This window comes from Urocitellus parryii, chromosome 3 (genome assembly GCF_045843805.1).
Source record: "Urocitellus parryii isolate mUroPar1 chromosome 3, mUroPar1.hap1, whole genome shotgun sequence".
Taxonomy (NCBI): Eukaryota; Metazoa; Chordata; class Mammalia; order Rodentia; family Sciuridae; genus Urocitellus; species Urocitellus parryii.
This window is the reverse complement of record NC_135533.1, coordinates 170,132,608-170,147,624: the sequence shown is the minus strand read 5'-3', so window position 1 is coordinate 170,147,624 and position 15,017 is coordinate 170,132,608. Positions and strand designations below refer to the sequence as shown.

General features: G+C 50.2%; 1 protein-coding gene and 1 long non-coding RNA gene across 3 annotated transcripts in view; one reads left to right on the top strand and one right to left on the bottom strand.

Annotated features, from left to right (window-relative positions):
* The window catches only part of Stimate (STIM activating enhancer), a 47,560-nt gene extending 37,589 nt beyond the window's left edge, over positions 1-9,971 (top strand). The window contains exons 4-9 of one of the 2 annotated variants that reach the window (XR_013343359.1): positions 883-1,004; positions 5,700-5,812; positions 6,780-6,857; positions 7,796-7,945; positions 8,787-8,926; positions 9,696-9,784. Coding sequence is in view for 1 of the 2 variants with exons in the window: in XM_026388527.2 (XP_026244312.1) it covers positions 883-1,004; positions 5,700-5,812; positions 6,780-6,857; positions 7,796-7,945; positions 9,696-9,812 (580 nt within the window). In the remaining variant the exon portion in view is untranslated. Of the gene's footprint in view, positions 1-882; positions 1,005-5,699; positions 5,813-6,779; positions 6,858-7,795; positions 7,946-8,786; positions 8,927-9,695 lie in introns of both variants that reach the window. The other variant, XM_026388527.2, reaches the window with a different exon arrangement.
* LOC113182587 (uncharacterized) lies at positions 9,063-14,939 on the bottom strand. Its single transcript, XR_003300761.2, has 2 exons — positions 14,851-14,939; positions 9,063-9,771 (listed from the first exon to the last, which is right to left on the bottom strand). It is a non-coding gene; the product is annotated as an uncharacterized LOC113182587 (long non-coding RNA).
* Between the last annotated feature and the right edge of the window lie 78 nt (positions 14,940-15,017).

Here is a 15,017-nt window from a genome sequence, read left to right as displayed (position 1 = left end):
GCGCAAGCTGGGGTTGGAATGAAGGACCAGGAATCCTCATAAAGTGCCTCAAGCTGTGGCCGCTCAAAACACTGCAGCTGGGTTTCACAGTGTCCTGGGTTTATCTGCAGAGTTGTCAAAGCCATGCGGTATCACAGTGGGTCAGTACCTAATCCAGTGACCTTGTCTTCCACATAGTTTGCAACAGAGAACTGGGGCCTGTGGTCAGCAGGGCTCAACTGCATCTGGGTTTAGCGCCCTCGAGGGAGGGCAGATGGGTCTTACCTTGGAGAGGGAAAGGGTTTTGTGTCAGCCCCGTGGAAACAGATCTTAGCAGAACATGCGGTCACTGTGGGCATGCCTTCTCCCTCCAGTCCTTTGGCCTTGTCCCAGGGAGTAAAACTCTCTCTAAAGCTTAAAAGTATTGTGTGTACATGTGCCACATGATCCTGCCCTCTTTACCTAAAAAACCCTGGAGACATTTTCTAGAACTGCCTTGAGGCAGCAGCACTGTCACAAGACCTTATGTTGGCTGGACCGTCAGGGAGTTATCAGAATAATCAGAAGGACTTTTTTTTTCAGGAACTCTGTCTTCTGTTCAATCTTGGCCTGACAGGAACACTTTTTAAGCATTTCATCCCTCTCTTATCCCTCCCTCAAGTTGTTGACTTTAGTAACTTGTCAAGGACCTGGAAGTGAGAGCTGCTCGCAACCTTTGCAGCCTCTCACATGGGCACATTCAAGGCTACCAGCCCCTCCAAGAACAAGATCAGAAAAAAACACTGGGTCAGTCAGCTTCTCAGGCTGTATCTCCATCAGCCTTGACTGCTAACTCTGGGAAACTCTGTACCTAGGGCCTAGCTCAGTGGCTTCTGATTGTGCTTATGTGCCCTCTCCTCATAGGTACCTCATCAACTTCCTCTTGGACGCCACTGTGGGCATGCTGCTCATCTATGTGGGAGTGCGCGCTGTCAGTGTCTTGGTAGAGTGGCAGCAGTGGGAATCCCTGCGTTTTGGTGAATATGGTAATGTGCCATGAACACTGGCTGGTGTGTGGTGGGAGCTGCTTGCCTACCAGTGAGGGATCCAGAGAAGATTTGGGAATGGATGGCTGTCTCCTTTGTGTGGTGGAGGGGCTGGCTCTGGGGTTTAAGCATCATCCTCCTGGGTATGTGTGGGTGCCTACCTCACTGCTGAGGCTCTTGCCTTGGTGTCAGGAAAGGTGGCAGGAGGCAGGAGATACCCTAGATTCAGGGAGATCGCTAATCTCTCCTACAAGTCCCTAAGACCACTTTATTTCTGCCAGACTTTTCATGGAGCTCACCCTGCCATGTTGGAGAAATGGGGTGGTCAGTAGGGAGGTGGAAGCCCTGCCCCTCTTTCTGCTGTACACTTGTGATTGTCTGGTCACCAGGCCATCCCACATGTGATGGGAGGCCCTATGTGAATGGCGCTCACATAGCCAGGTCTAGAAGGTCCGTCCCCCTGAGGCCAAATTGCCTTGCTTTCCCTCAACTGCTTGAGCCCCACCTAGCATTGCATGTACCAGTCACCAGAGTCACAAGTCCATCTTTACCCAGAGACAGGGCTTAAAACAGGTAACTTATGTCAGACTCTGATGGATACAGCCTGAGTAGCAAGCTGCCTTCATGTAGCCCTATGAAAGGGAGTGTCAGGACAGGACTTAACATCAGCTCTTTTCCACTGTCCCAGCTGGCCTTTCTTTCTGTAGGTAGGAGCTCCTCTCCTCAGTTGGAGCAGCAGCATTGGAACCTTTGCCATGAGAGGGCATAAGGAATGGAGGGACAGAGGGAGTGTGGATGGAATACTGGATCTGCAGTCTCCCACAAATCCCAAAAAACTCATGGCTCTGGGCTCAGGGGCCACTAACTTCTAGATGGCTAGAAATCTCTAAGGGATTGACGGTTTAAAAGGGCAGCTTATTCATGGAGCTGGCTGTGAATGCCTCAGGTATTTCTAGAAATCTTAAGTAATTGTTTATCCCCATGGAGGGGAGATGAGCTCAAGGGAGGGCTTTTCTTAGCCCCAACACTTGATGCCTGATGAGTCACTGACCTAAGATAGTGTCCAGCACACAGCATGTGCTTCCTGGGCTCCAGGAAAGGTTTCTGAGACTCCCCAAGTCATGGATTCCTCAACTTGCAGGCCAGAAATGGATCACAGTACATGTGGACTACTGTGGCATTATTATCCCTGTTTATAGATAAGTTGCTTGCATCCCTGGCTAGTACATGTTGGGGGCCTTTTGCCCTCAGCAAGATACACAAACCCTCCAGCCACCTCCACGATCAGTACTCATAACTACTTCCTTGCTGTTGAGATCCCTTCCAAAAGGCTCTCAACTTAACTAGCTGACCAGAGCTAAGGTGGATCCCCTCAGTCAGCTGTATGACCTGGAGTGCAAGTCAGGTTTGATACATTAGGCATTAAGAGGCCCTCAATTCCCTGACAGAAGGAAGAGTCAGTGGAAAAGGAGGAGGGCAATAGCTATGTCTACACCTCCTTCTCATGCTGGTTGACCTCCCTGGGCCCCTTGCCTGGCCTTAGCCAGTGCCCTTGAGAATCGGAATTTCTCCATATAACTCCAGGTATCTCCAGAGAAAGCTGCCCTTTATTAGGACCACTGAGGGCCTCCCTTCCCAGATTGTTGTTACCCATTGTTTTCTAGTTGTCAAATTTTGTTGTTTTCTATTGCTGTTATAACAAATTAACATAGACTTTAGTGACTTCAAACAACACAAATTGATTACCTTATAGTTCTTTCCTTCAGAAATCCAATATGATTGTCTTGAACTAAAATCAGTGTGTCAGTAGGGCCAGATACTTCTGGAAGTGGTAGGGGAGATTGCTCTGCTGCCCTTTGTGGCCTCCAGAGGCTGTCTGCATTCCATGGCTTGTGCCTTTCTTCCTGTTTTCAACGTCAGGTTTGTCTTACATCACACTACTCTGACTTTGCTCTGACCTTCTACTGCCATCTTCTATTTGAAAGTCCCCTTTGATTACATTGGGCACTTTGTTGTATACCTGAACACTATGAATACTCTCCCTATATTTAAAAACTATTTTTTAGGTCTGGGGTTGTGGCTCAGCAGTAGAGCACTCGCCTCTCACGTGCGAGGCCCTGGGTTGGATCCTCAACACCACATAAAAATGAATGAATAAAATAAAGACATTGTGTCCAACTGAAAAATAAATATTAAAAAAAAACTATTTTTTAAATCTTTGTTTTTGTGGTACTACAGATTCAACCCAGATTCTTACACATGCAAGGCAAGTGCTCTACCACTGAGGTACACCTCCTGCCTTCTTCCTATCTGAAATACAGCTGATAAGCAGCCTTAATTCCATTGACATCCATCATCCCCCACCCTTGCTAGGTAACATGACATATTCATAGGTTCCAGGGATTAGGATGTAAACATCTATGTGGACCATTATTCTGCCTATTATGCACGTGAGCCTGCCCATCCATTTGAGGTAGTAGCTCCATGAGGGCTCCACAGCTCTCTTCTCAGGTATTAAAAAAAAGGAGCTTGTTTTCTAGGTAGCTTTCATAGTTCCTAGAAGAGAAGATCACTGGACTTGAGGAGTAAGCCACACTTACATGTCTGGGAATGATCAGATTTGGGTGATACATGTTGTTTGCAATCTGATGACCAGACTGCTCTCTCCCTGAAAATGAGGTCCACAGTACATGTGGGCTTTGCTGCCCACCCTATTCTTTCCAGAAGCCTCCTTTTGCTCCCTATTCCTGTAACTTATTCTGAGGAAATAATTCATTGAAACCAAAACCTGTATACATGAGGTTCTACAGTGCAGTACACATTGGCCACACCTATCATGTTGTCCTTTAAAGACAGGACTCTGAGGAGCGTTTCAGAGACTCAAGGGAAACAGAAATGAGCAAACAAACAGGTGCGTGTGCACTCATCGGGGCTATGGTTTCATGTGATCCAGCACACAGGAGGCAGTATGTCAATGCAGGATCATGGGCACTTTTTTCTCTTTTCACCGTGGTTTGGAACTTTCTTATTTTAGCAGTGAAACAAAAGGCAGCAGCAGCTCAGGTGTGCAGCAGAAACTCAGAAAGGAGGCAGATGGGGAAAAAAAGCATTTCCTCTTTTGTCAGTCATTCACAGCTTAATAGCAAATAGAGTGAGCACACTCAAAGCAAGTGGGTATTCTTTTGACAGTATGTAAATGCTGCCACTTGCTCCGCTGACTTTCAGACATACCAGTGTCAATTCAGAGACATTTCCCAATGGTACATGCTGTTTCCATATCCCTAGTCTTTCTTATTGAAGCTAATATTTTCATCTGCTCTTTTAAAGAACTTTTCTCAATAAGGTCAGGTGGTTTACTGGAAGCATTGCAAAACTCCATTTTCAGCCTGGGGAAGAGGCTCTAATGTCCTGCAGAAAAGGTGAAAACAGGCAGGAAGGACTCCAAAGAGGTGGCTGATGAGTTTCTACAAGCTTTCTGCCACCCTTCTCTGTTGTTTTCCAGAAAAGGGAACAGACTGGTATTCTGTCCATTACAGCTATATAAAGGCATTCTCTTGCGCTTCCCCTGAGTACAGTTGGCATGCCTGGGCAAGACTGGGGGCCTGGGGCATTGATGCCTGGACAAGGATTGCCGGGGAAACGGTAGATTCAAATGAGAAGCTGGAAATTTCTCTTTGGGCCAAATTCTCTTCTCAAAAGTCTAGATTTTGCCTCTCCTGAAATATTACTCTCTTTTCTCCTGTTCTAGCCAGTGATATTTGGACTGAGCTTCCAGGGCAACCTGGTGGCCTTCCTCACACCCCACTGTCCCCAGGTCTCCAACTGTGGGGAGACTCCCAGGGGCCCTTCCCTGGGATATGCATATCAGAAGATCATTTCCTAGAAGGACTGTCAGGTCCTCCACCCTTCATCGAGTCCCCTTTGAAGCATTCTAGGGGCATTTCAGGGCCTGAGTGTCCCTCAGTGTGAACTGTTGGGCCCTTTAGTTTCTCAGTCATGGTGACGACTGGGATCAAAGATCAGCCCTCATCACAGTCTCTCAGACCTGAGCTCATCTCCTTGGCCTTGAAGGCTTCTCTCTTCTCTTGTCCTTAGCCAGAGTGTTTGGAAGTCACCCATTTGAGACAGTGGAATCTGAATTCCTCCCAGGTCAGATTTCTGCTGAGGCAGTGGAGATGGCCAGGAAGTGGGTGGGATAAGGCATAGGAGATAAAAAGTAGTGGACAAACAAAGAGGTCAGTTGCTGCCTTTATGACGTCAGTCTGCTCGTGGGCAGAGGAAAAGGAAGGATAGAACTGGCCACTGGAAAAATCAACAATGGACAGTAATAGCAGTCTTGCTTCACACAGCTTCTGCTGCCAGCAGACAGAGAGCCAGCCTGTCTGAGCTCCAGCCGTGAGCACTCACTAACTTTAGGGCCTTTCAGTCCTATCTTAGAATCTCTTGAAAGGAATACCAATTTAGTATGTCCAAATTAGGAATTCTCAGATTTTATTTAAAAACTTGCATTTGTCTATTAGGAATAAGCTGATCTTTTAGGACCTTGGTGGGAGGCTCACTATAAACCTCTGGAACTAAGGTTTAGGGTGTGGCTGGGAATGTGAGGGCTCAGGAGGAGCTGTAGGGGAATTGGCTAGGGGGTTATCTCACTCGGATACTGGGCCTGTGTGACTGAGCACCCACCTGTCCCTGCAGGAGACCCTCTGCAGTGTGGGGCCTGGTTTGGGCAGTGTGCCCTTTACATCGTGATCATGATCTTTGAAAAGTCCGTCGTCTTCATCGTCCTTCTCATACTTCAGTGGAAAAAGGTTTGCCTCCCATCCCCACTCCAGCAGTCCTTGCTCAGTCCTTCATCCCACTACCCACATGCTGCAGCCCTGTTAGAAAGCTAAATTTTTGTTTTAACTCCATGAGCAGACCCCAGATTTGGTCTGATATGGCAACTCTTCATAAGATTATTAAGTTGTCATTCTTTTATGTGGCATCTGTCCTCTCCATGGATATAGGGTCTACTCTAGATTAAGCCTGGGGATATAGTCTTCAGACCTTGCAACTCTAAGTGTCTCTGCATTTCCAAATGTCATCCTCACACATCTGTCTTGGCTAGCCATTTGGCACCACAGACAGCTTTCATGACCTGTGTCTCCCATCCTGCCAATACCCTGATGAGACCACGGGTTCCCCTGGCTCTGGCCTTTGGTGCTGCATAGATAAGCTGACCCCAGTGCTGCCCCCAGTGCTGTATAGATAAGCTCATCCCTATGCGAAACCACCTGAGTCTTCCAGAACAAGTGGCTCAGCTCTTGGCTATAGCTGGGTCTTATTTTTAGGAAATAGGCCAGGGCATTTCAAAGCCGTTGTCTTGAGGGAGGTGGTTAGAGAACAAGATTTCTGCTAGAAGGAGGTTTGACACCTGGTTGCTCATGTCTCTAATGAGCATCTGCTGAATTTCGGTTTCCTCCCTCCAGCTCTCAAGAGCCTGCATTCCCTGCTGGAGGCTTGGGGCCCTCTCCACTCTGTTTGGGCACTGCTTGGCTCTGGCTCAGTGGTTGTAAGCACACTGCACTTTGCAAGTTCACAACAAGGGGAGAGCTGTGAAAGCACTAATGCTCAATACAGGGTCCCTTATTTACAGTCAGATCTGGGGTACTGCAGCCAAGGGAGTGAGGGCTATCTTATCACTCTGGGGGAATGCCTAAGCTAAGCCCCCTAACAGGGGTTCCTGGGCCCTGTCCCTGTGGTCTCCCACCTTACTGCATCTGTTTCTCTTTACAGGTGGCCCTACTGAATCCCATTGAAAACCCAGACCTGAAACTGGCCATCGTCATGCTGATCGTCCCCTTCTTTGTCAATGTCAGTGCCGTGTTGCATGTTTTACACTGCTTTGTGCCCTGCCTTCCAGGGTTCCTGAGTCCTGAGTCTGACGGAAAACTCAGAGCCCTCAGATCTTTCTTTCTGTGTGACCAGTTGTCACATCCCCACTCCCCTCCCCAAGACCTGGAAATGGCAGGATTGCTTCTTCAAAAGGCAGGTTTCTGCTCCAGGGCCCCTGTCCAAGATGAAGGGTCCTAGGAAAATTGTCCTTGCCCTCTCTGCTAGGGATCTACCATGGAGGCATCCTACCCCATGTGTGACACCAGCTTCTAGGTCAAGATCATTCAAGCTGGACTCAGTGGCACATAATTGTAATCTCAGCAACCTAGTGAGAGCCTGTCTCAAGGGTGAGGGGTGCTCAGGATGTGGCTCAGTGGTAGAACACTTGCCCAGTACGTGTTTGATCCTTAGGTTTGATCCCCAGCACCACTAAAAAATATATGTATATATCACTTCAAACGTGCCTCAATTGTTTATTCCTGAGGATAGTCCTCAGAAACTCACATGCACAGTGATTAAAAGCCAGGAAATAGTGAGAGGAATGATAAAAGGACCTGGACACACAGATACATAGAATATGCTGTCACCACACAGGGCCTCTGCAGGCCCAGAGCAGGTATCCAGAGACCTTGGTTCTGGGCCCAAGACAGGCTGCCAGTCCCAAGAGAAACCCCTTGGTGAGCAGGACAGGGATTTTCTTTCCTGTTCTCTGATGAGAAAACTGCAGCAAAGGAAATAAGGTCTGGGAATCTCTCTCAAAGCTTCTAGAAGATTGCAGGGGGGCTGGATTCTCTTTCCCTGTCTTTGGATTTTGTAACCTGGAATGGGCTGAGAAAGGGTGGAAATAGGTACTGCGACTGCTCTGCTTTCCTTGAAAGTGGCTTCTCCCAAAGTAACCTGCATTTCTCTTCCCACAGGCATTGATGTTTTGGGTAGTGGACAATTTCCTCATGAGAAAAGGAAAGACGAAAGCTAAACTAGAAGAGAGAGGAGCCAACCAGGACTCAAGGAATGGGAGTAAGGTCCGCTACCGAAGGGCGGCGTCTCACGAGGAGTCGGAGTCTGAGGTAGGGGCCTCCCTGACCCTCTCTGAGTACCTGGTCATTATGCCACTGGCCTGCAGGTCTCTGGTCTAATGTTTGCATTTGGTCTTCTCTTGGGTACTGAGTCACAGCACCAGCCAGAGGGAGGGAGAAGAAGCTGAGTGAAGAGCAGCCCAGGTCACACACCATTCCCATCTAGCCAGGCCCCAGGACTGCTGTCCCACATGCCTTCCTAGGGAGGAGGGTAGAGTATGTGGTGGGGGGTGGCTTACCACCAACAGTCTCCCTGTCAGTGGAGAAAGGCAAGGGAGGAACTGCCTAGTTCCAGGGAAGCTGGCAAGGACCCTCCTGGGCCTCATGGTTGATCTTCAGGCAATAAGGTATTGAATCCCTGCCCACCACTGACAAGCAAGGAAAGCGTTGGCTAAGCCAGCTGGAAACTTATAAAATATAGGAGTAGCCAGACCTCTCAGGCAACCCCATCTGCCCTTATTTCCTAGTCTCCAAAGTTCAAAGGTTTGAGCTTCAGGGAAGAGCAGTGGTCATGAACAGCAGCAGAGAGGCAATAACTTATGTCTGGCAGCCGCTCAGGGGCTGTGCGCCACACATCTGAGGTGAAGCTGTCTCAGGAGAGGCCCTGGGAAACTTGCATGGCATGCTAAGCACTGTGCCACCAGGAGAGCTACAGAAATGATCCAGACAGAGTAACACACAAATGGCTCATCCTGGCATTTTCAAAGCCTTCTGAAGCCCAGACAAACAAAACCCTGTGAGGACCCTGGGGCAGTAGGCAGGGAGTTCTGGAAGATGGATAGGGAGTAGGACAGAAAGTAAGCCCGTGCCTTCTCTGGGTACATATTCCTAGAATCTGGCACAGAGCTTGTCACATTGTAAGAGCTTGGTAAACATTTGAATGACAAACAGCATTATGGGCACCAGAACTCAAGGAATGGGAGCAAGGTCTGCTACCGAAGGGCGGCGTCCCACGAGGAGTCGGAGTCTGAGGTAGGGGCCAGCATGGTGGGCCAGCATGTCTTATTGTGTAAGGGGGCCTCCCTGTCACTGTCTTCCACAGAAGCACAGATGCAATAGCTGGCGGGCATTCAGTCAAGTCATTTGGCATCTGGATAATAATGTGAAATTCACTGTGGCCAGAGCAGCATTTATTCCAGAGTGTACAATGGAATGTCAAGCAGTGTGAGGTACAGGCGAGGTGTGAGCTAGATGAGCAGGTGCTTTGTGCTGTAGACTGAGGACCTGGGACATGCTTGTATAAGCAGTAGGGAGCCAGTGAGGGTTTAATCAGGGGACCGAGATTGGAAGCAGAGAGCCCTCAAGGGTTCAGTCCAGGGGAGAATTGATGAGACTACCCTGTCCCTGGAGTAGGAAGTCATGTTCCCCTGCAGCTTTTCAGTTTGCTTCTCCTGTATTTAAGGCAACGTCAAGGCCCTAGGACTCCGTGTGTCAAGGCTGAGCTTCTTATTGCCAGCATGACCCTGGGCTTCAGGTCTCTGCTGAGGTGTGGTTGGTTTAGGTGCAGCTGGAGTTAGATGGGGAAATGAGGAGCACTGGCATAGAGGCGGGTGGGTGGGGGGTCTGTGAACTCAGTGCTGGTTTCGGTGGGCCAGCATGTCTTATTGTGTAAGGGGGCCTCCCTGTCACCATCTTCCACAGAAGCACAAGACTTGAGGCCTCCTGGCGGGGCCTGGGGTCCAGGGAGGGCAAACGCAGAAGGGCTGCTGCCACGTCTCAGCCGTGCCTCTCCGCTGCCCAGATCCTGATCTCGGCCGATGATGAGATGGAGGAGTCCGACGTGGAGGAGGACCTCCGCAGACTGACCCCACTCAAGCCTGTGAAGAAAAAGAAGCACCGCTTCGGGCTGCCTGTATGACACATTCCATGCTGGGGGTGACAAGTTTGGGGCCAGCCAGCTGCTGGGTCAGCAGGTGGTCACCCCACAGCGTCATCCCTTCCCTCCTCTCTCTGCCCCTCCTCTTCTACCTCCACTCCTCTCGCTGTCTCTGCCCACTCTCTGCCCACCCCCAGACTACTGTGACTTAAAAAGAGGGAACAGGAACCAGCACCCAAGGGGGCCATGGGCAGCTGGAGGTCCCCGCTCAGTTGCACTACAAACACTGACCAAATATGCAAGCAAAGAGCTTTGTTTGTTTGTTGATGTCCTGCACAGTGTTGTGAGGGACCCCGAAGCCCCTGTCCTGTGTCTGACCGGGTGGTGCGGTACAGGAAAACACAGGCCCGCACAGACCGCGGGTGGGTCTCTCCCCAAGGCTGCAGGCAGCGAGGACACTTGACGTGCTTGGGGCTAAAGTCACTCACTGACCAAGTTGGAACCGGAATGCTTTCTTACTCAAAATGGCTTTTGTAACTCTTGATTTCTAAAGCCGGTTTTATGAGCTATGACAGTGTTAACTGTTTTTTGAGTATGTGTTTATTTCCTACAAAGTACCTATGGGACTAATGGGCAAAACCTAGATTTTTAAGTCTTCCGTATGCTGTTTGACTTTTATATTTTTAAGTTATATTTTCATACTATTGTATTTAAAAACTCTTTTTAATCCCCAAAGAAATGGATTTGTTTGCCTTTCATGGGGTATGAGCTGTGGGAGGAAGAAGTCAAGAGTTTTTCTACTTGGGATATTGTTAGGTAATGTCCTACGATAAGATGAGGCAAGTGACCCCAGGGGGCAAGGTGGACGGCCTTTGCCTGGAATCAGAACCCATGGTTGTGGAAGGTCAGGTCTGTGCATGAGGCAGCTGGTCTGAAGGTGGATCTGCGTGCCTCAGAGTGTGTGGAACAGGAGGGGATCTGCCAGGACCCCAGTCACTTCTGCTGGCAGGTTAGAGGTCTTGGTTTAACTGGTAAAGGAGCCTAAGAGTTAGGTTTTTGTGTCCAGAGGAATCAAGAGCATGGGCTGCTTGTGTTTGTTCCCTGCCTCTCCCCAGAGCTTCCAGATCTCAAGTGTAAAATAGTCCCAGCCTCTCAGCCTCTACTACAGCAGCCTGCAGAGTCAATCCTGTTCTGGTGCCTGTCACCTGCTGTTATCTGCTCATTTACATGGAAGTCTGGAGAACATCCACATGGCCAGACGAGCCTGTTTTCAGTCCCCACTTCCCCACTCTGCAGAGCATGGTGGCTGGGGTGGGCAGGTAGAGGTGAGAGAACCTGCTGTCTAAATCCAGAGGCTGCAGCCCCTCCTCACATGGTAGCACCTGCTCCTCAGCCTGGCCACAGACCCCTGTGGTTCGGAGAGTTTGCTGAATAGAGGTGGAGCTGGCTGAGCCCAGCACTTTCCTGCTGTGGAAGCAGCAGGGTGGAGTTGCCCAGTGGTTTGTCATGCCAAGAGGCAGCCACAGACCCTTAGGAATAGAAAACCACACTGCTATAATGCGGGCAACAAGTGAGACAAGCACAGAGGCCATTCCACTCAGAACCATCTTTTTAAACCTGCGTAAAAACATGTTCTACTTCAGCATAATGGGTCTGAATGTGTTTGTGGTATGTGAGCCAGACTGTTGAACCAGGCACCTGGAACTGTCGCCTGCTGCTGCTCGTGGTCCTGCCTGTCTTGGACATGGTGGAATAGCTTAGGGAGGCCCTCTCCGACCCTCTTCCTCCAGGAATGCGGACAACTGTGAAGAACAGGGACTGTAGCTGTGCAGTAGGAGGTGACTCCACCAGTGTGGGGATCGCTGCCAGAGGAGGGGACAGGCTGGCAGTGAGCGAGATGGAGCCTGCCCAGGTCCCACAATGTTCCTGCTCTCATTCACTCTCTTTGGTGAGAGAGAAGACTGTGGTCTTTCCCTACCACGTCTCCAGTGGGGCTCTCTTGGGTTGCCCATCCCCAGACTACTGTGACTGGCAAGACCCAAGACTGGCATTTCTGGGGAGACTGTCACTGAATTGAAGCTTCATGTTCAGTCTTGAGTTCCCAGTGTTTCCAAACCAGGTTCAGGGGTAGGGGACCACTGTCTGTAAAAGAAGGAAACTTGGGGTTGTGTACACCTCAGAGGATCTCATATCCACGCTTGTCCCAGCATCCACTGAACAGTGAGCTTGAGGGACAGAGGTAGCAAGTAAGTGCTGGTGGTGTCCTGTGTCCTGATTGTTGTTAATAAGGGCTTGAGTCTCCAAGCTGCAGCTGTGTAACTGGCTGACAAGGGTGGAGGTCGAACAGGGAGTCTGTCTGATCCCAGGGGCCTCTTGGTGTGCGGGCTTGGACAGTGTGGCATCATCACGTGTTAGGCCTTCCTATCCTCCTGTGCCCTGGGAGAGCCTTCAGCTCTCTAGTCACTGGGGCTCTTACATGGCACACTCTCCCATGAAAGCAACTCAAGAGAGCTGTGGTCAGGACTTCCTCCTGAGCTGTCCTCCCTCCCTGGGATGAGTTTCCTCACCACCTGCTCCGAGGTGCCTTACGAGGTGCAGCCCTTCACTGGCTAATGGCAGGCGTCACCGTGCTTGAGAAATGATGGGATACTGACGGAATATTGTATACGGTCAATCTGATTTGTCCAAATCGGAACCTTGGCCAAGCCACCCACGATGGAAGCTTGAAGTCAAGGTCAGGAACAGGTTTCTTGTAACTATTGAAAATAAACCAATATGGCAGAACTGTGATTTGATTGGAAAAGGTGGTTGTTGCTGTTATTTCCTTTTGGCTGTCATTAGGACATTGACAATGGCAAGGGAGATGGTGATGAGATCCTGGGTGGCAGTGGCTTCTCAGTCCACACAGCCTGAAGATGTGCAAGGTGAGGGTCTGTGGCCCCTCAGCCCTTGAGCACTGTGATGGCCTCCTGCCACAACTTTCACTTGTGCCCTCCCTGGTAACAGGGAGTCTTAGGTTAATGTCACCTCTCATGCCTCTTTCTTCAGGGAACATAAAAAGGCTCAAATGCAAGTCATAACTTCCCTTCATCAGTGTACCAGGGTCCACATCTGAAGGCTGGCCCAGGACCCTGAGGGAGCAGGGCTTGCTCAGCCCTCCAGACTGCACTTCAGTGACCTTTTTGCAGCAAGTCAAGACAGGTTGCCCTGGGGGCTTTCTGCTGGCCAGACAGAGCAGCCACTTCATAGGGCTCGAGGCTGACTCTTAGAAGTTCCACACCCTCCAGCTAAGAGGCAGAGCTCTGTTTTACCTTGTAAGACATTGACAGCCCCAAGGGGCAATGCTTCTGGTGAGAGACTTTTGGTCTGACTTGCTTTGAGCACCTTGAGCTCCTGGGCAGGTGGGTGGGCAGGTCGGTTGGTTCATTGATTGGCTTGGTTGTTTTCAATTTGATTTTCTTTTCATGAAGTTTACTAGAAATCAGACCTATGTAAGCAGAACCGTGGCCACTTCAGCCGGCATCCCAGCAAGGGTGTTTCGTCAGTGGTGTTACAAGTCACAGAAACACAGTTTTGAAATGAAAGGGAAGATGATGTACTTATATTGTAAAATGGTTTACAATAAAGTTTGACATCTTATAACAGTTTTTTAAAAAAGAAACCATCACTTTTGTGGTTGTTGGTTGTGTGTTTTTCTGGGGTTGAAATAGATTAATGGAGTTTAAAACAATGTCCCCGGTGGGTTAGAAGGCTCCCCAAGAAGCTGCAGGAGAAGGAACGTCACATCGCCCCATGCAGCAGTGAAGCCAGTCTGCCAAGGAAAGAAATCAAACGTGCTTTTGCTGTGTCTACTTCCTTGCTAATGAGAAACTAAGCCACTCTACCTCCAGAGGAATGAGCCATGTTGGGAGGTGGTGTGAGGAGGGAGCACCCCACATCCTGTCCCAGAGGCCATGGGCTGAGCAGAGCCAGCTGTGGGGCAGTGCTGAAGCCCCGGCTGGCACCCTGATGCTGGTGGAAGGGCCCTCGCCAGGCCTGGCATGCCCTGCACTGCCCCTGGGAGTCCTGGCATTCCTCCTGTTAGCACTCATCTCAGCCTGAGCCTGGCCATCCTCACATTGGCCTCCTGGGGACCGAGACTAGAGTAGGGATTGGGGTGGGGCTTAAGGTATGATACCAGTGGAGTGGCATTTGGAATAACCAAATGTCAGTGCCTGGTTGGGTTCCATCTGCTAGAGCCTTCAAGATAAAAATAATCTCCATTGCAAACAGGAAAGGAACTGGGGTGTGTCTGCTCTGGTGGGGATCATGTCCACTCCCCACAATCACCCCAGGCTCAGAGCCCTGCTGTGTGGCCCTGGGGATCTTCCCCTACAAAGATGAGGGTGATAGAAACAGAGGAGAACCAAGTCACCTTGCAGGAGGTCCTTGAGCCTGTCCCCTGCACAGCTCAATACCTGGGGTGGGCTTCACTCCTTCCCAGGACTCTTGTAGCACTTAAGCTGTCCTGCTGGTCAGCCCCACCCCACCCCTGACTTATCCCAGACAGAGACTGTCCATGGGACCCTCATGTCAAGCATCTTCTGGTCTTTCCTGGGCCCCCCTTCCCACTACCTTGCTTCTTCCCTTTCAGTTTAGAAGGAGAGCCAGTCTCCAAGGTCATGCGCCAGAACTGGGCAGAGGACGATGCTATCCACAAAAATCTGGTGGAGCAGCCCCCCAGGGTCCCCTTGGCCTTAGTTTCCCCATCTGTGGGCCAGCAGTGGCCCCTTGCTCTGAGTCTATCATGATGGCCCTGTGAGCTCACCCTAAGCAAATGCTTTCAAGCACCAGACACTGGAAACTTCTGCCCTGCTGCTGCTCGGAATAGAAAGTCACTTCCCACTAAAATCCACAGGAAGGAACGGAAGAGAGAAAAACAAGCTCAGAGCATCCAACCTGGCTCAGGGCCCTCCCTCTCCTCACGGACAGCCCCCTACACTGGGATGGGCCATTGCAGACAGACAAGCCAAACTGTCACACACATTCCTAGACCCACATTCATAAACAGCCAGTCGCCATTAGTGCCAGCACCTCCCACCTGCAAGTAGAGCAGCTGTTCCCGAGGGTGCAGGGTCTCCCCAGCTGTCTGCTTTCGCCAGGGCTGCTGTCCCCATCATGTCCGAGAATAAACTCTGAAGCTAGTGGCTGTGTGGACTTGAATCATCGGAGAGCCCGTCGGAGGTAGGGGAGTGACTTACGGGGACG